Below are 27,376 nucleotides of genomic sequence, written 5' to 3'. Positions count from 1 at the left end.
TCTGCGACTAGGAAATTTGTTAAAACTTTTCCATCGTTATAAGTGATTTATAGGAAGTTTCATGCTTTTAACTAGTTTTCGAGCATCGGCGATAAATCTTTATTATTAGCTCAGTTTAAAAATTGTTTTCTTTCAAGGTACGGGAGGTATCGAATGAGCCTGAGAGAGTACAGTTAACTCTACGTTTCTGGCACAACCACCTGTAAAATAACAAAAATAGAATCTCTCAGGGAAAAATTTTATTATTTGGCAACATCGGGCGCGCGAATCATGGTCCTATGGAAATTGGGGATTCACAAAGTGAATTTATGAAAAATCTGGGTCGTCCTAAACGGGGTTTGAAAGGGAATACAAAATTCGGGTATATTACACAAGCATGACCCTTCCTTTAGAAAATCGTTTGCAGTTTCTTTTGGATTTACAGACGCTACTGGATTTAGATATGTCGAAGATTCTTGTGGTAAACCCGGTACTCGTGAAGTGAATGTTTCAAAAATTAGAGTCGCCTCAAATATAGTTTGAAAGAGGGTATAAAAATGAGGGTTATTGCACAAGCGACACTTTTCCTTCAAAAAACTGGACTTGGAAACTTTCACAATTCAGCATCAAAATTCGTATCGTAATTTGTTATTTGTTCCCATGGATACAGAATTCGTTTTGCAGATTTAGTTGCGATATTAATCGCCTTTCTGGACTAATAAATACTATTATTACAAACTGTAATAGTTTTCTCATTTTTATAGCATCTTGAATTATTAAAATTCTATTAATGAATAATTCAAACGACAAAATTTTCAAACACAAATAAAAGAAACTTAGGAATTAATAAATATTAGGAAAGTCCCAAACACTTAACTTTTTTGGCCTTCTGCCAAAGACAATTTTTTTACCAAATTACTGTCCAAACATAAACTCATGTTCATTGACCATCTGATGAAGACAAACCTTACACCAAACCTCTGCCACAGCACAAACTCAAACTTCTCGACCAAATGGTGATGGAATTTCGAATTATTACAGACATTTTCCCAACAAAATCGCAGGTCATATACGCACCCTAATTCCGACTTCTTATTTATCGCGTTTACCCCGCCCCGTGAGAAAAGTTGGAAGATTAATAATCGAACAACGCAAAAACAACCCTCCGAAGACGGTAAATTATCCGGCACGAGAACTTTAGTCATTCTCGAGATTTATAGACACGTAGTTATCAAATTCCGATAAAATATATATATGCCCGTCGAGGTGTAGGCTTCAAAGTTGGATCCATTCCAAATGTAACGCCACCTCCAAGTGATGTTTATGCGAGCTCGCGAAATGATATATCGATTTGTCGGGAAAGAAGGGCTAAATTTGTTTCCTTATCTTCTGAGCCTGAGGGACCAAACGCGGAACATCCCGAGGTGGCAGATTAAAAATTCAAGCTCTATATATGTTTTTAAATGATGAAATTGCCCTTAATGATCTAAAATTTAATATATGTATACGTATAATAATGATCTAGTCTAATCTGAATTAGAACGAACTTGCGTGAGGCGAACACGATCATACAGGATGACGTTACTGTATGCTTGAAGTAAAAAAAATCACGAGCAGATATTTTCTCGTTATATAAGCATGCTGGATGACGCCACTGATGTTTTTTCAATTTTCAGGAATAGCGACTATTGAGTTTATAATACGCTTTGTGACCAGTTTCAGGTGCATGCAGCACGATGTGCACTTGTCAGATCCGGATATGTTTTAACGTAATTGCAATTATTGAGTAATCATGCATGCACGTAACAGCACTTTGAAGACGGTTTGTTCCAGGTACAATCCGATAAATGGACGTTTATCTCTTATCATCGACGAAATCGAATTTAATAACGAAAATCCTAGAGCATTCATAACAAACATATACACAAATCCCCTAGTTTAAGCGAATTAAACGATATAGTTTTCGGTGAAACTTTCGGTTGCATTTTGCATGGCGAAACGCGAGTTGGCAATTAGATAACGCCGTCGTTAATTAGGAAATTAATAGGCAGGCTCAATTTTGATTCGAAATTTCTGGATGCATCCGGGGAGGCCCCGGGGAGAATTACGTAATTGGTAAGGAACCCTGGGAAGCGCAATTTAGAGACGATGACGGGGCCCTTACTAAAAGGTCTAAAAGGTTAATTGCGATGATTTTCAGCTTAAAATCACTATAAATAGGCTTCACGTGCAAAATATAGAGACAAAAAATCGTTCTCGTTAGGCGCATTGATTAGCCTTAAAAGACTAATTAAAAGCGGAAATTTCTTTTGCGAGTCACGTTCTCGCAAGTTTTAAGATAATTTTATTGGGTCCTGAAGGCATTGCGGCTGGTGTTCCAAGCCCAGGAAAGTTTTTGGGGGAAACTAAATAACAATAAATTTAGGTGGAATACTTGCTGGAAGGGCACAGAAGCTTTGAGTTTCTGTGTTTGGGATTTCAACAAGTCAATGAAGATTGTGAAGAAAGCAAAAGGGTCTTTCCTTCAAGCAGTAAGCAAACAAATTTTCGCAAATAACCATCGGCAAAAAACGGAATAAATAACGAGCACATTTGGGTTTGCTTATAAATTGCAAATTTTTTAGGACCCCAAAGAGAAAATATGAGTGTGTCTTTTGGCGAGGAAAACATAACGTAAGCAATGCCGTAAGATAATAATTTCAAATACCTCCATTTTTTATCAATCGTTTGCTCAAAATACCTTTTCTTCGTCACCACTGGCTGGGATTGCAGCGCACTACGCCACTGATACATTCATTAAAGCAGTGGACGTGTCTGAAATCTGTGACATTGTACAGGGCTACGAATGTCTCTTTTATAGCCGTTTTGATTTTCGAAAAATGGGCTAAAATGTTTAACAAATAGCAATATAGAGGGTGTTCCAGAAAAATGTGACTTTAGCAAATAGGACACACTGTATATTCTCATATTGTTCAATGGGGCTGCTTTTTCTAGTTTTAAAAGCATAGCATTTTATGACATTAATTCCTATAGCTTTCGTGAGAATGACGAATATCTGCTTCGTAAGAATACTGAGAGAAACACTTTTGGTTTCCATGCCTATCCTCACGATCTGTTCTGCCGCTGTAAAGTGATAAATGAGGTTGACGAATTATGTGCAAGTAGAGAAGCACATGATAGAACTCATTTTAATCAAAAGAACCGTAGAGTAACGAAAGGCCCGTCGCAAAAAATGGTAATATTGCATCCACCAAATTAGCCGGAAAATATTTCTAGTTTAGTTTTTACGATAGGAAATGAATTTGGTACTTATTTTTTGCGATTCAGGAGCTTAATTGATGTATTCATGAATATGATTAATTCATAGAATCGACAATACATAGAAATATTAAATTTCAAACACAGTATGTTCGTAATAAGGGTGTCCCGCATTGGGATGAAATTATTATTTACCAAATTAGCTTTCCATATCTCCCATAGGTAGAAATATCTAAATTCGAATATAAATACTATTTCGTGCCGTGAATCATTACCATAGTTCAACGGGTGAACCGTGTGCTCGCAAAAATGTTGTAAAAGTTTTTTGAATGGTTTCAAACCATTGTGTCGTCCTTATCGTTCGATCTATGGGTGGCACTTTTGCAAAAGGTAGTGTGAAGTTTCTTGTATACTTCAAAGCTATAAAATTCGTAACAGCAAGTTTTGATAAATTTGTCCGATTAATTGCATTTCGCATTCCTTTCATGATTCCTGGAGAATATTGTAACTATCTTAATTCATTTAACGTTAATTAAATGTATGTCGCATTATGTCCATAATTCTTGAAAAATCTTCAATATCTGTAATATTCAATATATATCAATTATATTGGGATACTGTATAATATTCTTTGTATGGTCGCCGTGATTCGATCAATGAGCTGTACGCTCGCAAAAAAGGTTGGAAAGTTATTCAAATATTTGGAGCGATTGTATCGTTATGATTCGCCCTATGACTAGTACCTTTGCAAAAGGCAAACCGTAGTTTTTGTCATTTTTCGTATCTATATCGTTTCATAGATGATTCAGTCTAGTGTTACCGCCGCAACCAATAAGGTGTTCGTAATCGGAAACTATTAATCGGGATATCGGACGTACTTTTGCTTCAACGACTAGTGAGATAAGTTACTGGTGTAGCTCAAATTGAGTCAGTAAAGGTGCGTGTCGTGTACCTGCTATTAGTGTCATGAAAAAAAGTCTTTTCCTTTTGTGGTGTGCAAGAGCGGTAATCATTTTGTGAAAGTGCATGGGAGTACGACGTAAAAGAAGGCTGAAGTTGGTTCATTATGGAGTAGCAATTAAGGTAGTTTGACTTTCGATATTGATTTTACCGTTCGCTAATTATTTTTTCAAACGTTTAGAAGTTTCGTAGGTATAAAATGTCTGATACTCGTAAGGAATTTCATGCAAAAACAATGGCACAGTTGAATGTTGGAGGCTCGTAAAAACTCGTAACTGATTCCGAGCATTTTTTTCCGAGACACAGCATCATTTTAGCCCTTAATGTTTCCGATATTTTTGTATAGAAAATGACAGTTCGAAAAAAATGCCTTTCCAAAGCTCCATGGCCACAATTGATATATCCACAGTCAATATAGGCCCCACATGAGTCGAATGAACCGATAAATGGCACATTGAAAATTCCGGAATGTTTTCAAAAAATGTCAAATGATGAGAGGTACTCATTTTTGCTACTTTTCAAACTTTAAACCGTGATAACTCGAGCAAACGTATGCCAATAGCCTTAAAAATAGATCAAATTCATCGCCTCGACAAGCTCTGTAAAATGCCGTAAACCGTTTGTCAATATCTTCTTTAGTTCCGAGATGCGGGACAACATTGATTCAAGTTCCGTTTCGTAATTTTATGACTTTACTCATATTAATTGCATATACTTCTGCGTAAATGCTGAAAATCCCAACCCTAAATTATATATCGCAGAAAGTAAGTCATTTGTTCAGTTGCTCCGTCTTAAAAGAAATGTTACAATATGTCAACTCCGGACAAGTTTTGACAGCTCCCCCGGCACCAGTCGTGAATCCGTGATTGATGTGAATCAAAAGAGCTATGTGTCGTTTCTATTTTCTGTGAATGGTTAAATTCATACATTTCTGTTAATTAGTGGAAAAATTAGGCTAAATTGTGATGGGAGCAAACAGCTGTAAATTTAAAAAGAATTTATGTAATCTATCTGACTATATTTCTTCCTAGAAATTACAATTTAGTTAAAAACGTAATTATAATTTCACTCATAAAATTTCACCTTTAAACTTTCCGCCTCAACTTTAAAAGTGGCAAGAGACGGTTTTGCACAGTCTCTAATAATTCCGGGATGGCTGGTGAGGCAATATTCAACATCCCTTCAGTCTCTTATGTTTATATCAAGTTAAGGTAAATTATCTAGGTCTTCACATTTGCCGTTGACCCTGATAAACTTTCCTTTTACCGGAAAATTGTGGTCGAACCGGCACAGGAGAAGTAAAAACGTAAAAAGTCCGTAAAGTAGTTTACGGCAGCTTGAATTTTTATACCCGAAAATATCAGTTTACCTGACTCTCATGGGGCGCATGCCGGCCGAATAAAACCGAAACTTCCTGCTGTTAAATTATAACCCGCCTGCAATCAAATATTTATCTGCCATTGTTGCTTTTCGTCGACTTGAGAAGCGAATTTGTTTTCTTGAATAACAATTTATATGTAATGTTTTCACTTCGAAAACTCCATTATTTCCACGAGAATCAGATATTATTTCAAATAACATAATTTCAGAAGACCATTGAGTGGCATAATAGGCTTAACAAAAATATATTTTTCACAATGAAATCATGCAAATTGGGTTCGTGTATGTTTGCGTTTCATTGAGATATTTGGTTTGCGAAATGTTACATTGGAAAAATAGCGTTTTATTATTACATAAAACAGACAAAACTCAGTAACAAAAATAGGCGCAATGATTTATCGATTATTATTGTTACACAACCATTTTTGCATTAATGTGCTTAAATTGCGAGAATCTAATACTTTATGTCAATCATGGCAGCGCTGCACAAGCCCTGCTGTGTTAAAAACACGTGACATGTACTAGCTGTCAGACTAAGAACTTCAGCTGTGTTAGCGCGTTGTTCCCAAGTTCTCTTAGAGAAACACACACTATTAGGGTGATATTGGAGATTTTTAACGCAATCCCAATCTCCCCAAACCGATCTCCCATATTAGTCCTGGGTACTTTGATATATTGGAACAGAGTACGTGCTTCATGTCTCATAAACGATTGATTGTCTCCTATTTGTCGGGCATCAATGGGTCCTCGTTATTCTCCCGTCAATTTCCGTATCAAAGTAACGTATTGACTGGAATTTTAGGTCGTGCATTTTCGGGATAAGAGCCGGTGTTTCCAATATCTAATTTATGGGACCAATCATTTATCTCGCGGCATTTACCAAAAGAGGCCCGTTTGCCGTAAGCTACTTCCGAAAAAACTCAGCAAAGTGAAAGGAAAAACAGTGGACTCAAATTACGTAGAAAAAGACAATACATTTCGCCTTTGTAAAATCGACAGCTCAAATTTGGCGCGTTTTTCCTTACTAACGAGCCCAACTTCTTCAATCGCTAAATGGATTTTCATTTGAGCCGAGAAAGGAAAAAAAGGGAAAACCTGAAAGCATCCATGCTTCCAATGCTTTGAATAAAAGGAAGTAATATTAGATAAAACACAGTTTTGTTTGGGGAATAAAATGAAATCCTGCTTTGGGTTTATATTTACGGGTGTATTGTTCATGTTCGCCACCTTTAGATCGCTGCGAAAAAAAACAAGTCAGTTCCAGCAAACTGGCATAGGAGGAAGGTCCCTCTCTTGCCCAATGTGCATTTGAGTCTCCACGATAAATTTATACACGTTTGGGTCTACCGTTAATTAATGAAATTAAATCAGATTAGTTCGTTCCTCTTCAACACTAACTTGTGTCTGCCTCTCTAAAAATCCTACAAATTTAACAAACACCTTGACAAACTGTAGTTTTCAATGAAGCGTTGATGGATATGAGGTTCCTTCAGGTTCAGTTCGTCACCTCTGCCTCTTTTTTGCATGCTGCAGTTATCTGTTCCAGTGGATTGTGGTCTCTCTAACCTGAACTATCCCGATTGATCAGATCTATATTTGTCTTTCTGGGAAACCCTCAAGGAGAATTTGATTTTGACTAGAGCGACAAAACAAAGCAATGCGGTTTTTGGGTATCTGTTGGTCTTCACATGAGGCGGCATGTGGAATTCATCCGAAACCCGGGCCTTCTCTCTGTATCCCTTCACATGTAAAACTTTCTGCAAATTTATGTACAAACACGTAAAACCGAGCTCAAAGACTACAGGAATCCGTACAACAATAATTAGTGTGGGTTTATTTATACCAGAGGCAAAAGGGGAATAATATATCGGACACCCGTTGCTTGTAAACTAAGGGCCGCATTGCATTTATCTTCGTAGTTTGAACAATTAATATTTCCAGGCTTAGCGTGATTGCAATGTACCTAAACTTACTTGTCGCAGCAGCTGTAATTTCAATTTAAAACAATCTGGAAGACAATCCCCTGAATGCTTTTCTGCCGCGGGGTAAATAATATCGAGTACAATGAGCAAACATTGTTTCATGAAATAGCAACAGGGCTCGGTTCTTTTGTTTCAAGAAAAAACCGGCAATGTTGCCAGTGTTTCTGAGCAGTGACTGGATTCCGAAGGAAAAAGGTCTTTGAATAGATGAGAAGTAGGAAAACGTGTGTGTAGGAAATATTTGCTGACGCCAATTTCGCATTTTTACCGCTCCAACAGCGACGTTCGATGCAAATTGCGTCACTTTTATGCATTTTGATCGGTTCATAATGCAGATACGAGCGTTTTCCGATTTTTATAGCAACCTGTTACGGATTTCTCACGACATTGGAGGGAAACCGATATTTCGACTTTAATTGCAACACGCAAGGGGAAGAGATCCTTAACATGAGCAAATCACCCAAAAAAATACACATTTTTTTGGAATAAAAGGGAAAAAAGCGATCAGTCCGGCAACGCCACGGGACGCTCTTGTCGCGTCTGGTAATAATAGTCCTATCCAGAAGCGTTGCCACATTGAAGTTCAGATTTTTTCAGGTAAAAATTGACTCTCAGAAAATTCATAAAATTAGAGCCCATTTTTTTTCGAAAGGAGAGAAGAAGGGAAAAAGCTCAGCATTTCCGCGGAAGTCGTCCTGAAAGCTTCAACGAGGAATCGCTTCTTTTTTAGTTTTATCTTAAATGGAAATCCATTTAGTTGTGCAAGGAAGTCTTCTCGACTACTTTCGGTAGGAAAGAGTTTTAAAGTCGGTTTTATTAGGTAAAAGATTTTCCCGTTTCGAGAATTAATAAAATTTGTTTGCCATAAAGTTGCGAAGTTATAATATGTTTGTTTGGTTTATTTGAAACATCCAATTGAAATGTTTTTAGTCGTTAGCCGTCTCTGGTAAATTTCATGTATATTGCAAACGCACAATTTCGTGTTCGAATCAAGGTAATCAATAACGATATAATTTATTTCTAATGCGTATTAGAGGCACTAATTAAATGACTAAAACTGACAGTGTTAATCAATATAGAATATTTGTAAAACAAAGCCCTGGAGCTTGAATTGAAAGAACATTTTGAAAAACAATTAAAACAAATCTGAATGTAGAATTGAAATTAGTATCTCGGATTTAGCATCAGAAATCAAATTTCAGTTTTTTTCAGCTTTTCCTAGGTGGTATGCGTTAATATCAATCCATGAAGAGTCAAAATTTCCAATTTGCGTAGCGTTTAGTGCACGAGAGATTTCTTTATTCACGAGATGCCCATAATGAACACACTGTACATATATAAAAACTGTCAATATTATCATAAAACAAACTTAAACAAATCGTAATAGTTTTGCAGACAAACATATAGATGACCTATGAAGGGAGGGCCACAATGTGTATTCAATATGGCCCACTAACTCACATACTCAATGGCAATGCCATTGAACGTCACACCCTGAGAAATTTTCTCAGATTTCAAATATAAAGTAAACAATGACATAGGTGATCAATTTTCCCTGCATATCTAGAATAAGACCTATCGATTTTATACGAAATAAGGGCGTTTGTGAATGAAGGACCACACCCTTATGAGCCTGTTGACTGTCTCATTCATTACCATAAGCATTTAAAAAGCATTTCCGCTTCCTTTTTAGAGTGTCTACTTTCTGTGAATGAAAAAAAAATTGACGTGAATTATTACAAATAACCAATCAGCGTCCGTTTGGAGCTTAATTATGTTCCTGAATGAATAATAATCTACATATTGAATATTTGACGAAGCCATTTCGGACTAATATCGGGAAAGCCATTAAACCTAATACTAAATAGGCGCCATTACAGGAAACACTCATTCCGGATGCATTATAAAAACATCTGTAGTTTGAGTTATCCAATGCGTTATAAGAATACTTTGAGGCTCGCTTCCCCGTTAAAAATTTATTTAACAGTAATTTCGGCTTGGCCAATTTCGTTGCTAGATTTTTCAGTCATAATTTCTTTGGTTTTGACACACGTTTTATGATTAATGAATGAGACCCGGTCTTGCGGTCATTGTGTTTGCTCATTCGGCATAAAACATCCAGCGGACTTCCTTTAGCCTGGAATAATGGCTTTTATAATAGACAGACAACTTCAGCTGACCTTTCTCGAGTACATTTAGGACGAAGAGTGGATCGATTTTGACGGGAAATTAGGCCGGTTGTGAAAGAGGAATTCTCACAGTTTTATAACTGCCTGTTGAGCGTCAATTTTAACCTTAGAAACAGGTGTTCAAATGCAAAAAAATCTCCTATTACAAATGCATTACAGCACCTGGTACAAATACCGTCCGTAATTCCTTCACGTGTTTTTTTAGTTACACCTCTCTGCTAATTAATTTGTGAGACGACAACACGTGTTCCAATGAAAGTTCTTTTTTACTGAGAGTCGATAAACTTCATCGCCATGAAAAGGAAATTATTATTAATTAATTTGTTTATGTTACACGCACAAAGACACGAAAGGAGAGCGCGCTATTACCTTTGTTGGGAACGTCAATGGATGACGAGTTGATTAGGTTTTTTTAGTTATTGTCCTAGTTTTCTAATAATTAGCTAGTTTGTATTAAAAAACCAGAGGATTTCTATGATTTTTGAGAACGACCCTGTAGGCGTGAAAGAGAAAATTATAGTACTGGAGACGCTGATTGGACAAAAAATATCATTGGCCGATTTGGTTGGACAAAAAGTTTCACCCTCACTTTCACAGGTTCTTATTAGGGCCCCATAGTTTCTAAACTAAATGCAACGTTGCTAATATGTGCGCGATTAGTTTTGGGCAATCCCCAAAAAAGCACTCTAATGCACTTACGAGGGTACTTATTCGCAAATCATTCATTTACATAAAAAATTGGTCCATTTCCGGCAAATTCGGGAATGATTTATCCAGACTCATTAACTATCCAGACTGCTAGGCTTCTACAGGTTTCTGTCGGCTCCCAATAGCGTAAATAAAACATAAATGTTAAATAGGTGTTCGTAAAAAGCCGAATCGAGCTACACTTTGCCAAAGGAAATCTAAAGCTTTGATTACATTATTCATAATGCGTCGCACAAGAGGTGACTTGGAAATTTTTATGTTTTTGTACTGGGGGAATGTATTTTTTTTCTTTTTTTATTTATTGAAGTTTGGAATTTTCATGGTTTTTATTGGATATCAGAAACATAGGAATATCAGTAAATATGCGGTACATTTTTCATCCTCTCAGTAAAACAGAAGGCAAAAAATAAATCTTTTGGAATAATTATTCTTATGGAATCATATTTAAAAAAAACTATCATTCTTCAGCCATTGAGAAGACAAATTTCAGTTACTGTTTATTTTCGACACAGCATACAGTACATTGCCCAGTGCAGGGCATGCGACAGCCTCTGACTTTTTTTCTTCTCAATAGTTGAAGCTTTCACTTACCTTCAATTTGAGTCCTATCCTGGAATGCACTCGGTGATCGTGCGACTTCGGAGATCCGAACACAACCCAAACGATATGCCCCGTATTGTCAAATAAAATCGAATTTTACCCGTGCGATTTTTACATGTTTTCGACCGAGCGCAATCCCGTACGAACACTCATTACGTTTCTATTTAATTAAACTTCAACTCCGTACAAACTTTTCCAAAATGTTTCCATATTTTCATTGGAAATTTGATATTTTCCACGAGTGAAGCGCGAGCAAACTCGGAGACGCCATTAATACTGACAATCGAAGCGTTATTGTTTTGTTTCTACAGCCTTCTCAACAGTTTTAGATATTAACCTCCCATACATTTTAGTTTACCGTTTATTTCTCATTTTTCGACTCATTTTTCCTAGATTCTTAAGATAGTGACAGACTGGTCAGTGAAACATTAACGAGGGTGCTCCTCCGAGCCCTTAGTAATGGACAAATGTTATTTCCAGTCAGATTTAACTGAGAATAGTGTGCAATTCCACCACTGTAACAACCTCTACTGGTGTCTGAGGAGTTACTTCCAAGAAAATAAGAGAACAAAATTGATTGATGTTAATATAAAAATTAACTTAATAATAATGTTTAATTAAAAATTTATATTTTGTGGCGCTCAACACAGCACTGCACTGTAGGATGGGAAAGCAGGATAGAAAAATCTCTATAAAACTTACTTCAGTTAGTTTTGATACTCTTGCTGAAAAAGCGATGTTGCCAGACCGAAGAGTTGGTCTCCAATATTCCTAAAATTTGCACTGGCGAATTACGAATTCAAAACTGCGTCTGGAGAAACTTGAAAGTAAAAGTGGTAACGTTTAAAGAAATCTACTTTATGAGCAAGACAGAAACAAAAACGAAGTGAGATGTTGCTCAATTGACTCATTTTCCTCTAATGTATTTCTCTGACCTGAAATAACAATTTAGTTTTACGTTTCTAAACAAACTACCCACATAATTTGGGTGCGAAACGGGTGAAAAGCTTTGTTGCACCAGCAGGAAGCGGACGGATAAGGAATCTATTTTTGGGGTTTTACGTTCGGCATAAACACGTTTTCCGGCAAGTTTCAGACACAAAAGTTCGCGTGGCAAAAGGCCATGATTTAAAAAAGTTTCACAAACAGACTTCGAGAATAAAGATTAGGTAGACCCGTGTGGAATAGGCACAGTGAGTAAAATATTATTCATTTGTAAAATGGGGGAAAGTTGGGTGTCACGAGTGTTCCCCTTTTGCCTGTATCAACGTTGATGGAGTTATTGGCCAGCGTCTCCATTAATTCTCATATGGAGAATTTCAAGAGCTTCTCTTTTGATGTATTGTACGCATGGTGTATATCCTTTAAATTGTTAATGGCAGCAAGGGAATTTCTGTAATGAAGGCCTATATTTTTCTAAATAGAAAAAATGTGTACAAATTAATAAATCATGAAAGAAAGTATTTTTTTGTAATAATGGCAACCTTGTAATTGCTCCTTCATTATACATGGATGTTTAACGGGTTGCCTACCAAAGCCTTCTTACTGATCTACCGTCCTTTCATTATTGCGCGTTTAATTCGAGTTTCCTTGAAGCTTATAGGTCTTAAAAAGGGTGCGTCACAGATACCATCCCCTCAGTATTTTTCTTAAATGGCTTTTAGTAAAGGAGAAATACCATAGTTTCAACTCTGGTTTCCCCAAGTTGAGCATTTGAAAAGACAGATTGGTTTCAACCCAAATTTATTCTAAATAAAGACCATGCGCCCATTCAGTTTGAATTGGAGTTTCATTCCAAGTTGAGCATATTAAAAGAGACGCGTCACAGCTATAACCCGAATTTCTCTCCTAGCTGAGCATTCTGAAAAGTACAAATCGCAGGTTCAACAGAAGTCTCCTTTCAATTTGAGCATGCTAGGAAAATACGCCTGTTCAGATTCTAATAATTTTCAAATATTTTCCAGTGACTTTTCTTGCCTAAAGGGGAAATCCGCCTTTTGACATGAGAGGATTTTTCTACTTATCATAAAATCTATAGAGAATTTTCTGACTAATGGTGATTGCCGTGCGAAGCTTATTTTAGCAGAGAAAAAATCGAAAAGTGACCTGAAATTTCCTCCCTCCTGAACTTACTGCTACCTCCTACTTAAAGACTTCCGACAGGCGTATGATAGTTTTCCCTTTTGTGTTCGAGTCTTTATTTCGTTAATAATGCAACACCATTTTAATAAAATTGTCACATGCCCATGACATAGAGATCAGATCGGCAATATAACGCAAAACAATAGAGTTTTAATCGATTTAATTAGTCACTTTTTTATAGGATTCTGTGAAAGGTTTGAACCACGTCCAAAACTATCACTAGCGGTGCTGCCGCTGCGCAGCACTGACCCAGTTCCTACAACTAATATTAGTATCATCCATATTAAATAACCATACTCCTAAACGCTTCAAAAGACATTCCAATCACCGCAAAACCCCCCCAAATAGAACTGTATTCCACAAGTGGCTGCCGCACAAACTTTCAAATCTCTTACCTCCTCCTTGGCACCGCTCTAGTCCCCTCACCCTCCAGTTATATCCAACTTTAGACAAGAAAAAATCACAAAATTCACTGGTTCTCTACGTATAAAAAAAAGTTGCGGAATTCACTCGTATCCCGGAAAAATCGCGTAAAAATTCTGGAATATACCCGTAAAACTTTGGCTGCTTTCGTGTTTGAATCCCTACTGAATGTTGGGGGCTCTTAACGGGGCACTGTGCCCCTGTCCTTGTCTATCTCACGTGGGAGGCAGAGTCCATCCTCTTTTCGACTGAGGATTGTGCGCACCCAGCTGCCTCCGAATCTATATTACAACCTGTATGGATTGTTTCGGGGAGGCCTGTTTATGTGCTTGACTGTCCTACCTGTGGATGCATATACAGGGTCTGGATGAGGAGCATACGATAAGAAAGAGAAAAATGATGTGAGGAAAAAAAGCGAGACGTGATCTTAACCCAACGTTACGAAGTTTTGAGTTTCTTTACATAATCTCATAGTTATGATAATCTATTGCTTTTTATATACTATAAAGTAACGTGTTACATAAAGAATTGCAATTTCATTGTCTCGTTATGACAAACCCATTTTCTTGACGTTATGGCGAAAGAGATGGTTCCATAACAACCTAATGTCGAATCGTAATTAAACTGTTGGCGGATCCCTTGGCGCCATCTGTTATCGCACCATTCAAGTTGTGAAGAATTTTGAAGAGTTTCCTGACATTATGGTGAAGATAAGTGCTCTTTAATAATTCATTATGTTATATGCGTTATTAGCATTTCACATAAACTGCTCTACCTACACGTGGAAGGATTATTCGGTCAAATTAACCACATCATGAACGGGAACTTTCCGTAATCTCGACTGACATCGCGCGCGACAGTTTCCATACTTTATCTTAATTTAGTCGATAAAAAAAATAGGGAGGGAAAAACCTCAATTGGGATCTATTACTCTTCTCAAAGCAATTTTAGAGAGTGTGTATGTGGGTTTGTGTCTGGATTAAACCTTAATACATAATCCGCTTTTGCAACAAAGATTAATATAAGTCGCTTACACCGGTTTCCAAAAAACAAACAAGGAAAATTAGCAATTTTAATCTCTGGCCATATTGTCTTGAACCTCATTAAGTTCCCCACTTTTCCTAGATTATTCCAGATAATAAATATCCGGCGAGCAGGTAAAGTTTCTTTGACAAACCGGAAGTTTCCAGATAAATTACCGGCGGAGTTAATCCGGACACCTGCGGCGCCATATTGGATTCCGGGACGCGTTTAATTCCAGTTTGTTCCGCGTGTAGTAAGACCGAGAATATTACACTGTAATGCGTCTTTTATGGGTACCCAAGAAATTGGATGCCAGACACTGGGAACAAGAAGCGAAGTGATTTTTTTCCGGCTTCTCAACCATTCCTGGAGCGAGTTTTCCCTTATGGAATTCTGGTATCCCGGGGTTTCTTACGTGCCAGCACTGGCAAGCAGGAAAAGGTGTTAAAACGCTCTGCGGGGTGTTTTTATTGAATGTTTATAGGCTGGGAATAAAAGAGCGTATAAACTCGGTTTCTTTGCCAAAAGAACCCAAACAACGTGATAAATTAGGGCAAGACACCGCAAATCTTTAGCTTAGTCATTTTTTTGGACAAATTCAGATCGCTTATCCACGTAAGGGAATTATAAAACTTTCGGATTCCTAGGCTATAATCGTATTATAGGAGGTTGAATAATCAGACGGGAAAGAGCATGATTAAAAGTTTAAAGATTAAAGTTCGCGTTTGAGGCTTATCTGGAATTTCCGTTGAACTTGGTATTTTATCGAGCATAAAAACGGACTCCGGAATGCAATTTGTGTAATGCGCACAACATCTGGAAACGACAGCCGGGGGCCGGATTAGAGTTTAACATGAAAAATTACTCTAAAAAATATACGGAATGCTTTATAGGGCTAATAAGGAGCTTCGAACTTAATATTAAACTCATAATACATTTTTTTCCATTCGGTCGTTAAATGCTCCTCCGTTCTCCTCCTCTTTGTGCTTAAATCGTTTGAAATTATAATGATTATTCCGGATCTTGACCGTTCGTGTCTGACCGATTTCTGGTCACTATGGCGAATGAAATTGGCCAGTTTCAAAATTCGGTATAATGCCCAAATTTTTTTGTTCAAAAAAATGTGAATTCTACGCCACAGCCAACCAAAAGATTCGACACCTCGATTTGACGAATTTTCTGGGAAGAAAGTCTAATGCGCGGGGCGAAAAAAAATTCCTCACTTGTCGACCTAGGAAAACTTCTGGAAGAGATTCGTGTGCCCTGCTCACAACGGAAGACCCCTGTCGCATTAACGAAATTTGCGCCAGAAAAATCGAATACACTCGAAACGGGTCCCTCACTTACAACCACAGCTTCGCCTATCAGAAACTCGGAACCGTCGTACTTCTGGGGAGGAGAAGCGTGGCAAACTACACACAGTCGGAATTGGAAATGCAATGGTTCAGAGCGGGCAACCCATCAAGTATCTCGGAATCCACTTCAATAGAGACATGCGAATGACCTCACACATAACGGAAATCACCAGAAAAGCGGCTGTTATTATCAACAACATCAAAAAGATTACATCGACGGTAGACGGTGCCAGGTATGGCAAGAAAACACTTGATTAGTGCGGTAGCATTAGCAGTATTTTACGCAGCACCGGCACGGTGCGATGCTCTGAAATATAAAAGTTATGGAGAAAAACCGGCCAGGGTGAATAGATAGTTATCTATATGAATCGCATCTGCATATAGAGCAGCATCGACGGAGGCTTTACTGGTGACCGCTGGCACTGCGCCAGTCCGACTTGCAATAACGGAAAGAGTAAGAATGCATACCGAGGAAAGCGAAATAAAGCCCGTGCGTCCACAAATATCATAAATATATTTAAATAACTCACTAGTACAAGTTCATCATCATACAAAAGACGCCGTAGTAAGTAGCTATAAAACGTACCCACGCAGTATATACGAAAAAAGCTATAAAAATACTTAAAACATTATATTCCTAACTCTTAACAGAACTACTTATTCGCCTCAGGAATGCCCTTCGTTCCTTTATAAAGTATAAATATTCAAGCGATAGGTGATGCGTGAAGCGTATTCCAATGAGGCCGAACTCTCACAAAAAATGCACATCATCCGGTATTAACTCGTTTCCTACTGTAGTTATTGCGCCGGCAAAACACGGACCAAGGAATCTATATACAGACATGTAAATGGATATTGATAATATAAGCATGGTAGTCTAAAAAAATATTGCGATAGTTACGTACGTGACTATAAAAATGTATATTTCATAAGGCCAAGGGCTTTGGCAGTTTTACGTTTTGGCTTTAGGATGGGCGAAAATGACCGGGACTCTGTGAGGACAAATCACAACGATAAGGAAAAACCACGTAAATAAATAATCAATAATGATGATGAAATTAAATATCACTTAAATCTATCTGGTGATTAATAGGACCTCTTCACGGGACAAAAGTAATGAAGTAAACAGAGATGTTCCAAATAGGAACTTTCATCATATTATCTGTTGATCTACTACAAAAACAGCCTTAAAACCGGGATAAAACCCATATACACGCACAAAAAATAAAAACGTTTGAGCAGACAGACTGATGGTAAAACCACCCCCAATCAAAAATCCTTAATACTCCCATTGGGTGGCGTTTTCTATCGAGGTGTCTCCTAGCCTGAAAGACCCGTTTTTCCCTGCTGCCAAGTAATGTCCTGCCGAATCCTTAATGCAGAGGCGAGTGGGCTCGCGCAGCTCCAAATAAAACCCTTCCGGCACCTCCGATTCTTCAGTGACGCTCTCACTATCACAGTGCCAGTATTTGTCGTTTTGGCCTTCGGCGATAACTCAAATCAGCAAAAGTTAGAGCAGCAAGCGACAACTCACCCTTAAAGTACACTAAACCCTTCTCGCCCCTCTCCACCCGGATGGTCTCGTAGGTCGCCTTGTTGCACTCGAGTTTTAGGTTTCCGGACGATTTGTACCCCACGAAGCCCTGCTCGCACTTGAGAACCAAAATTGGACGGTTGACCAGGTAGAAGTAGTACTTGCAAGTGTCGTCATCGATGACGTCACTGTTTGCGAAAAGGTGTCCGCTGCGCTTGGTCATGACGTAACGGCCGTTGTTGGCGCGGAACGCCACCGAACCGTCCTTTTGCCAGATGAGATCAAAGAGGGCGTTTGAGGAGCTGGAGGGAGAGAGACAGAAAGACGAAACAAAACAAAATTAAAATGTTATACAAATATGGCTGCGGGGCGTAAGATCGATAAACGCAATAGGGGGCGATTGGAAGGAGCGATAATCCCGGTCGAAATCTTATCTGTGGAACAAGTTGCATGAGTTTGCTCACCGTTTGTCGCCGGCCGCCTGGATGCCGCCCCCCGTTTCCAGGGTCCAGTATTTGTCCTGCATGGTGCGGATGTACCACCTCTTGGTACTCCAATCGAATTCCAGCTGGAACGTTTCGTGGTCGGAGATTTCGTCCTGATTGGCTGTCACGTCGACGCCTTGAAAAAGAGACTTTGGTGCAGTTTATCCTCGACCTTAGATACATTTTGCGAAATTTGATATTTTCCAATATGCAGCTTCGCATATTGTTTTTACTAAGAACGTTTGCATGTGTTTTGGCTGCGAACTCGACAGCTGCGAGTGCGCTTCTTAGGGCCGAATTATGCATGTGCTGTTAGCTTTAACCGCAGTCCGCCGGGAACTAAGAACTGACCAGTATCCGGGCCCTATTTCGACCCTTCTGGCACCATTAGCCGGCAGTTAACGTTGACAGTACGTTGATATATTGGTCTTAAATCGTTTGCTTTATTAAATCAGACAAATTAGTGGGATTCTCTCTCGTAGTAGAGTTCCATTAAAACTGATAGGCAACTGGGTTAATCGCCATATTATGGATTTATGCAAATATGGGATGATTTTAACGTCTTTATTTACTAAATTTACGGTTTTCCGCTGTATTATTAAAACCATTTTTTGTTCTGTTTAATAAATCCAAAATTGCGGCGTGAAATTCTTAAGGAGATAATTGAGGAAGCGAATTAAGGTGGCTCGCTTTAATTGAAGTCGATAATTCATCGTGAAGTGGCCTGTTGTGAATGGAAGTGTTTGCGCCAAATTTTCCTAAAACACAGGTTAAATGGTCGGTTAAATAAGGCGAAACATGCAATCGTGTGATAGATCATCGGATCGGTGGTAATTGAATTCGCCGACCGCTTTTTCTCCGACAATTTCGTTTCGCTGGAAGCTGTAAATTCGCGTCTTACGAAGCTTCAACGTTAGAAATTCCAACTTTCCAGCGTAATACGCTTTAATGAGCCCTACAGAGAAATGCAACTGCTGCGGCGAAGCGCCGCAGCGCGTTCGTTCCCTGAATGCACCCATTGACTCTCACGAGATGAATGAATAAATTCTTTCCCTCTCTAAATTCTTTGTGGTAATCCGAGCACTCGAAGTTCCAGAGCAAACTCTCATTTCCATTACGTTTTCCGTTAAACAATTTGAATTAAAACGCTTTAGCTGTTGCCATTTAATTAAACCTTGATTGCCCAGGAAAAATCTTTGGCCACGGGAAAGGTCTTCGATTTCCTCGCTCTAGACCCAATTAAATCTTAGTTGCCTTTTTCGTTTCAAACTTAATCGCCTCAAACACCATCTTGGGTCATACACTCTCGTTATTGTTCTCACAGATAAATGTCTTAATTAGCTTCTTGTGTAGGGCAAAAAACACATCCTACGGTTAGTCCAATTTAGCGGCAGGACTGGCTGTGTACAGGGTGCGCGAGGTAGCGGCGCTTAGCATGGGAATCTCGCGAACGGAAGCGAGGGGTGGAAATCGGCTTTCCCGAACAGAATCTGAATTTCTGTTCGATCTCGAAGCTCGCCGTGCGGAGGAGGTGAAAGACTGTGAGCCTTGAGAGCGATGCACGGCCTGCTTATCTCAGACGCCCTGTAAGCTTTAATAGTCCGAGTCCTTATCATCGGTTCTCGAACCAAAGAAACCACAAAACTGCGGATAAATTATTAGAGTTGTAGCGATAAATCATATTTTATCGTCTTGCAAGCATTAAACCCCAGGTTATTACTCTTTATTGTCTCTGCGGATACCACACACGTGTTGTATGTACGCAGCACTGCATCGTTATTTTTTACGAAGCTCAAGGCAGGAAATACTCGCAGATAATCGCTGTTCGAGGTAATTAAAACGTTACATTAGAGATTAAAATAATCGCATACCTCGTTTTGAGCGATAAAAGATCCGAATCCTTCGACGACTCGGCCGAGAACGAATGTATTACGTAAAAAGTAAATTTCGCAGGATTCGGTCATTAAAATAATTTTCTTCTTGGGCAAGTGCAATTTTCAGCTTTAATATCCCTTGCGCGATAAAGCGTAATTCTGTACACTTCCTTCCTTTTTCTGCCGATAAAGGCACTTATAATTAGCTCATTATCTCCTGCAAACGAAACGCGTTTTTTCCTGCCGCCTGCGCCGCTCGGGAAGATAACAATGAGCTTAAAGATTACAAGCAAGAATAAAAACATATTGTTGTGCTGGCGACTGGCAGAGACAAAGAATCCATTTACATTTACAAGATAATGAAGCCCGTAATACGATTGATTGTTTCGCCTCGCTCGAAAGGAAAATACGAGGCTGCTTATTGTCTTTTTGCTGATGCTCAAAGGTGTTGTGAATTACAAGAATACGTCTGCATGCAAAACAATATTATCCAGAAATTGCTGAGTGTCGCAGTGTATTTATTTATACCAGAAACGTGTCAGGAAACAGCAGTCTTGCTCTTGAACTGCATGATTTATTTATAGTAATATTACGTGGCCCGGTAGCACCAGGGCGAAAATTGCGTCGAAGGTGCCTAATATTTCCCACCTCGGAACAGAATTACGTCGACCCGTTCCCCAAAAAACGGCCGAAGGAATTTGTGCGAGTCATAACGTGGCAAAGAAGCGTCATAAACAACCTTGCTACGCCACTGGGAAAATCGCGAAAAACCAATTCGTTCTCTGTGACGTCACAAATCTCAATGCTGCTTGAACGGAGACGATCTTTGTGATGTCCTCCGACGCATGGTGTTTCTCTCTTCGGGCGAGTGCCGGACTTCGCTTCAGCGATCTGGACTGGAAAGCCGACTCCTCAATGGTGGCTCGTCGCCGCAACCACGTCAACCAGGTCTGGCCGCAAGCAACCCCTCGCGAATGGTCTCTTTGATTGTGAATTACCACTCTTTACGGGTAACGCTGAACTTGAATCGCGGAATTTCATAACCCGACCAAATTCCAAGGGTAAGAGAGGGCACGAGGTGCAAAGAGCACTGTGGCCACTTCGACGCTGGAGCTGCAAGCTCTGAAATTGCCGGACAAAAACCGGCTGAAGATGCCCTCCGCTAGTTTTGCCCCTTTTCCTGTAAATTTGAGCTCTTAAAACTCTCCGGCCTGATGCCCAGAAAGAGGGAGTGAAGAAAACCGTTTTCTAACTGACAACTTTCAGTATTTTGCCCAGTGTTTCGAGATCTCAGACCCGCAGTGGGTTCCAAATGAGTGACCCGAACAGGAACCAGATACACACGACATCTGCGAAGCGTACCGCAGTACTTTTGCTCGTTTTGCTTATACAGTACCCGGTACTGTATCCTTAATTGTCGATAAAAAAAAATCAAAGAATGTCTGGTTGTCTGGTATCACTCAAACACCCATAAAGGGATGTTTTCTGGGTGTGTTAGACCAACATAATTGATTTCATTCAGGCGCCACGCCCCTCCGGGCAGACGTGACCCTGAATGGCTACTCATATGTTAAAACAACACATAAATCTCTTGAAAATGAGATTGCTCGTCGTCTGACGGAGTGTGCTCACTCAGCTTAAGTGACCATGTTTTTACTGATGGGACAAATTTTTATGTGCATAAATGAAATTGAGCCCATGATTCCAAAAAGTCTTTATTTCAATGGAAGCAGAATGGCTATTGTAATCGCAAGGAATTGATTGTTTCTGGGAAACAATGGAATTGCGAAGTCGGGTCGTTGCCTTTGGTATAATCGACGGCTCATGGTGACTGATAGGGACAGAACGATATGCTTAATCACTTCCATTTACAAGGAGTATTATCCCTCGGGCCACCTCTGAATCGGTGGAATAAAGGCAAAAAAACAGTCGACTAAGTAGTTGCAAATTTTCCAGCGTGTGTGTTTTTTAGAGTCATGATCGAATGATGAAATTCAATGAAAACCATTATCGAGACTATTCCAACGATGGAAAGCGTTAAAACGATTAAACCCCAATTAAATAAGGCACGACTTTCTCACGAATCATTGAGTAAAAAGTGTAAGCGGAACTAAAAATTGCAGGCCTACTTGCGCTTCTCAGAAAATGTAGAAAAAAAAATCAATCGTAACCTCTTGGTGAGGGAAACATAGTTGGGATACAAAAATGTCTCTTCGCCATTTTGTCATGAAAACGCTACCAACCTTCATAAATAATACCTTAAAAAACAGCCCTGCTCCTTGGGTTCCGATTCATAACCCAAAAACATCGCTGCCGCTTAACGTCCCGAGAGGTGCTGAAGTGATAGAACGTTCCACTTGAGCATACTAATTAAATTTCAACATTCTTCAAGTGCCTTCTGAAGCGCCTTATTGGCAACACTGCAAGGTACGATGCGATGGTTCCACACGCCCTAGAAGGACTAAGAGCCCATTGTTGCCCAACGGGGTTAAAAAGAGGTCTCTAACTTATAATCAGCGCGGGACTACATGCCCGCCACTGTTCCTGACTGCCAAACCTAACGGAACCCTCGGAACCCACAACCAATCATTATTCGAGAATGTCTAATTTTCATCGATTAAAATGGTTATTAATAACGTGGAATTTCAGCCTAACAGTACGTAGGTATATGCACTTACGGTGTTTGTGTGTATGTGTATGGCAGACGGTGCAATGATTTATCATGCGGTACCCGTTACTAACAGATTAATTAAATTATGCCTCTTTTCCAGTCCTACAATTAAATTGTTTATTGCCCTGAAATCGATACTGAGCGGCTAATTAAAATCCCAATTATGTGCGTAATTAAAATATTACAATGCAAGTGTGTGTAGACATGCGTCTACATATACTCGTAATTAATAAGCCGTGTTAAAATGTTCGCACCCATGTGAGAAATTTAATTTGGAATTTTAGCACGAAGTTTGTTTCGTTCTAGTTTTACGAGGACTTCAAAGCCCCAAAAAATGTTTGTTTAAGAACCAACACGTGCGTCCTCTTCACACGGTACGTAAATTATTCATGAAGTTATCATATGAATCAGAGGCACTAAAAATTCCCGGCAGATAATGCCTCGACGTAGGCACATTTCCGGTGCTTTCAAGGAAGCTTAATTCTCAGCGCGGACAAAAGATCGCCAAAACTTTCCTGTCTTTGTCTAATATTTTCCACAAAATTCTAGCTCAAATAAACTTAAAATTTATGGCAATATTGCCCACATTTATCACATTCAAAATTCGAGTGTGACTAAAAACAGATGGTCGGCGCAATTGAAAATCTATGCCCCGTTAATGGAGGAATACCATATGCACATACAACTATGTTGTGATACGTGTAACAACAGTAGTCACAAATCTGTTTCTATTTGCACTGTAGTGTGAATATATTTAAAAAAGGAAGCCTTAGCGCTTTGCAAATGCCGGGAGATATTTTCGAGGACAACAACTTACCTTGTTTGACGCTGACGAATCTGGAATTCAAGGCAGCAACGAAACTGGCCTGAGGTAGTGAGTCTTCCAGAGAGAACAGTTCATCCTTGGTGACGGTATTAGAGCGACTTTTCAAAAGAGCCTTGGATCCTATAGGACTCAAGTACTGTCCCTGCCTGTCCCTAAGCGCCAACTGTCCACTGTGGTACTCAGCCGAGAAGAGGCAGTCTTTGTTGCAACTGTCCACTAATTTACCTTAAAGCAAGACAATCCGAAATTCACGTTTTTCCACAATACGTTTCTCAACGTTTCATCTGCTTCTTACCATTAAGCGAGAGATATTTGTTATTGCAAGTGTGTATGGCGTATTTGCCGCCTTCGTCCTGCCTAAATTCGAGGGTGAACAGGGTGTCCTCGCCCCAGGGGATGTTGGCGTCCACGTAGATTTCATCTTGACTTTCAGACAAATGAGCGAACCGCTTTCGGCCCACTGAGCGCAGATTCATTTGGGGACGGGCGGCTAGGTGGACATGCCAAAATTCCGCATCTCCAGGCACCTAAAAAGACATTTTTAATATAGAAACGTAGTTTGATCGTTCGCTCAGAGGCTTGATTAAATATGTATTAGTTTTAACGATGTAAACGCAGTCAGAATTATTAGATTTATCCCCGAATGCGCGCAATTCACAATTCACTCACTCATCTATTGCTTGCCTCCATTTGGCTGAGGGAATGCGTTTACCTCGTCGAAATATAGCAACTAAACTGTAATTGAATGTTATGTTTCCAGAGTTCGTTTCTTTGTTACAAATCGGCTACTGACAAGAAACATTTTTTGTTAGAGCCCTTAAATACTCTGAGGCGCCAAAATTTCCAGTTAATCAGCTCATACCAACAAAACTTAATATGTAATGAATAAGAATACGAAAAAACTTACTTTAGCTGTACAAGTCAACTTGTCCGCCGACGCCCCCAAAAAGTACCCCCGAACGACGTTTCGCAAAGCCCATCGCCCTGTACCATCCTCAGCCACACTGATCTGGAACTTACTGCCTGGATCTTTCTCCTCGTTCTCGCAGGTGACGTTCCCAAACGAATCTACTGCCAGATATTTATCCAGATGCGACCTCAGGTATATTAGACCTATTTAATGCAAAACCAAAGTCACGAAACTGAATCATGCAAATCATAAACCTCGTACTTTCTCCGGCGTTGCTCACGTCCGGTTCTAAGGTCCAGATCTGTTTCTTTTTCAAAGAAGTGCCGTTGCCGTTGATCTTAAATCCAAAAGTTTCCGCGGTGAGGTACCGGAATTTGCTGTTGATCAGGCCAATGGTCCAGCAGCCCTTTTGTTGATTTTGGGAGATTATGTCTCCACAGTTGTTGGAGTCGCCGTTTTGGTGACCGTTCAATCCGTTCATTTTCGGTTAGATACAAATCGCTAAAAGGAAATAAGGTAATTCGTCAGGAACAGTGGTTTAAAACGGCTAGACAATTGGTTTAGTGGGAAGAGAGGTGTGGTATTCTTATGCCAAATTCTGTTCGGTGTTTTTTTTATACCGAATGTTTCCTTACCGGATGTAGTCCTTATAGAAAAACTCTCAGCCGATTTTATAGTCACAAAATTGAGTATTAATTGTTGGAAATTATTGTTTGTCTTCTGAAGAAGTGCTCTTTAAGGACGAAGAAGTTCATGCAAATGAAAATATTCGCCATTCAAACGGAGATCTGTCAGTGAAACATCAAATTCCAATAACAGAGGCCTGTGATTGGCCGCAGCAATCAAAAATGGCCGTTAGCGAATTCCGTTTCCGGAAGTTCTCCGTCAATGATTACTAGGTTTATATGGGAATCCTAAAATAAATCAATTGAGTACGAATTTAATATTACGGTGCTGAAATTGAATGAAGGAAGTGGATTTAAATACCAAAAGAGAGGCGTTTTCCTTAAACCGCCCCGATTTCATGAGATATTTCTAAAATTTCAAAAGCGAACTCAAATATTGTATACGCCATATAAACTTACTAGCCATTTTTCTTAGGAACTGAGGCGCGCATTGCTGGTTGCCTAACGTCTTATTTTTGTGCGTTTCGTCATTTTAGAGCGAAACAAATTGAATTTACTTAAGTAATACACTTAATGTACCTAATATTGACACATATGCATACTGCCTAGAAAGGTGAACGGACTAACGGAGTTTACCAACAAGGGTCATAGCGGGCTTGAGAAGTCAATAATGCTGACCCAGCGATTTAAGCCCGTAAGTCATATTAGGCCTAAGCACTCAACATGGTTTCAGAGAGGCCCCTTGCGAAGCGGGTACTCCTAATATGGTACTGGAACCCATGAAAAGAAGAGAATTTCTTTCGACTAAAAGTGAAAACTGATTGGCGATTGAAATGCTGTTTGAAGGAATGTAGCAGGTCTACTGGGAAGTGAAATGCCGGGCAAGGACATCGAAGATTTCTTCTTCAATGTTCCCTAGTTGTCGGTACCTCAGAGTGATTTTACCGTTACTTAAACAAATTACAAAAGGAAGAATGGAATTTTTCCTGAATACGAAATTATCGAGGAGGCCAACGAACCAGTTTTGCGGAATTTACGCCGCGGTAATGTGCAAAGGCGTTGACTTGTGCGCATTAAACTCTTAATTTAGATGCACCCTTTCGATGGAAATTAATTCGATTTTTTCGGGTGCCCCACGCGCTAATAATAATCCCGCAGCCACAAAGAGTGTGGAGGGGTCCCTGTAGCAAGTTCAAGGACATCAGACACGGAGGTCTAAAAATATCCACATATATGGTACTCCGCACACGTACCTCCTACACGGGGGCCTTCTTGGAAAAATGGCAAAATTCAAGGATACCTTAGACTTTAGGTGATTCTTACCGTATTTTTGGGCAGCAAAATAGTTAGTACTTGCAAGCACGACCACGTTAGAAAATTATCGCCGGCAGTAGGTATCGGTTGATGCGATCGTTAAAAGGCAAAAAGACGAAAAATTAGGAAAAAATAAGATAAACAGGCAGGGCCGGATTCGTGCCAAATCAGGCACAGTCATCACAGCAAACAGTGCAGGCAAATGCATGCATTTGCTGAGTCTTTATATCTCAGGATAAACAGTAACTATTTGCGGGCATATCGCTAAGCAATTAACCAGAAGAGGCTACTGGGTCATATCTATCCTTCACGCCTATGCATTAAAAGGCTACACATAACGGTTTCTCCATTAAAAAAAAGATGCAGAATTTGCATGCTTTACCACCCTCCCCGAGGATGACTCAACTTTTAACCGTAACATAGAAGTGGATACATCAATAATCACAGTGAGGAGAGCGACAAATTAATCGAATTTTCTCCCTTACAGAAGCCCCATGAAACAAATTGGTTTCAGCTCGGAATGAACGCTTATGGAGGGCAACAAAATCTGTAATAATCGAAGATTTGAACCAAAAATGTAAATAAATCATTGCCGAACATTCCTCTTCTACTTTTCTGTAGGAAGCGAATACCCTTACCTCAATTCACCACAAAAATCTCTCAGCAACTCACCTTTATTCTGTAAAATCCAAATGCAACAACTCTCTCACTTGACGCGAAATATTGAACTTGAAAATCCACCCCTAAACTCGGGAAAACCACCCCCGTGTGTCTGTCGCCGGCGATCGATGATCAACGCGAGTTTCTACGACGAATCGGGCGAATTCCCCCCTGACGACGACCCAACACGAACGCGACTGAAAGGAGCTCAAGTCTGGCCTGCGGAGCGGCCCCACTGGAAAACGGTGAATGAACATTCGACATTCTCCTTTTCTTCGATCTTCGACCCGATATGTCTTCTTTCTTCGAGGCCTGAGCCGGGAAAGGGGCGACTGCACAGGGGCGTCGCCTCGATGGGGCAATGCCCGATTTGTACGAGTTAATCAGGGTTTGAGAGCAAAGCTGAAAGTCCGTGAATTAGTCGGTGCTGCGTTAAAGTAAATAAGTGGCAGTTTCTCAAAAAAGTTATTAACGATT

The 27,376-nt window shown here is 39.6% G+C and overlaps 4 protein-coding genes across 5 annotated transcripts in view; 1 reads left to right on the top strand and 3 right to left on the bottom strand.

The window, feature by feature from the left end:
• The window catches only part of LOC136408583 (cell adhesion molecule 3-like), a 59,874-nt gene extending 45,990 nt beyond the window's left edge, over positions 1–13,884 (bottom strand). The window contains exon 1 of the mRNA XM_066389696.1: positions 13,594–13,884. The gene's annotated coding sequence lies outside the window, so the exon portion shown is untranslated. The remainder of the gene's footprint in view (positions 1–13,593) is intronic.
• The window catches only part of Agpat1 (1-Acylglycerol-3-phosphate O-acyltransferase 1), a 96,956-nt gene that overhangs the window by 52,590 nt on the left and 16,990 nt on the right, over positions 1–27,376 (top strand). The window lies entirely within an intron of this gene.
• LOC136419900 (uncharacterized) overlaps positions 1–27,376 on the bottom strand; it is a 76,323-nt gene that overhangs the window by 42,281 nt on the left and 6,666 nt on the right. The gene's annotated exons all lie outside the window — the stretch shown is intronic.
• singed (fascin domain-containing protein singed) lies at positions 16,495–27,168 on the bottom strand. 2 transcript variants are annotated; one of them, XM_066405226.1, is made up of 8 exons: positions 26,912–27,168; positions 24,561–24,800; positions 24,297–24,502; positions 23,685–23,916; positions 23,381–23,614; positions 17,998–18,154; positions 17,534–17,835; positions 16,495–17,481 (listed from the first exon to the last, which is right to left on the bottom strand). In XM_066405226.1, the coding sequence occupies exons 2-8, from the start codon at positions 24,778–24,780 to the stop codon at positions 17,279–17,281; spliced, it is 1,554 nt and encodes a 517-aa protein (XP_066261323.1). In that variant the 5' UTR covers positions 24,781–24,800; positions 26,912–27,168; the 3' UTR covers positions 16,495–17,278. The 2 variants fall into 2 exon arrangements, with proteins under 2 accessions (XP_066261323.1, XP_066261351.1); XM_066405254.1 differs by lacking the exon at positions 26,912–27,168 and adding an exon at positions 26,249–26,341.

Source organism: Euwallacea similis, chromosome 1 (assembly GCF_039881205.1).
Source record: "Euwallacea similis isolate ESF13 chromosome 1, ESF131.1, whole genome shotgun sequence".
Classification (NCBI taxonomy): Eukaryota; Metazoa; Arthropoda; class Insecta; order Coleoptera; family Curculionidae; genus Euwallacea; species Euwallacea similis.
Note: the sequence above shows the minus strand (reverse complement) of the source record. Positions and strands in the feature narration are given on the sequence as shown.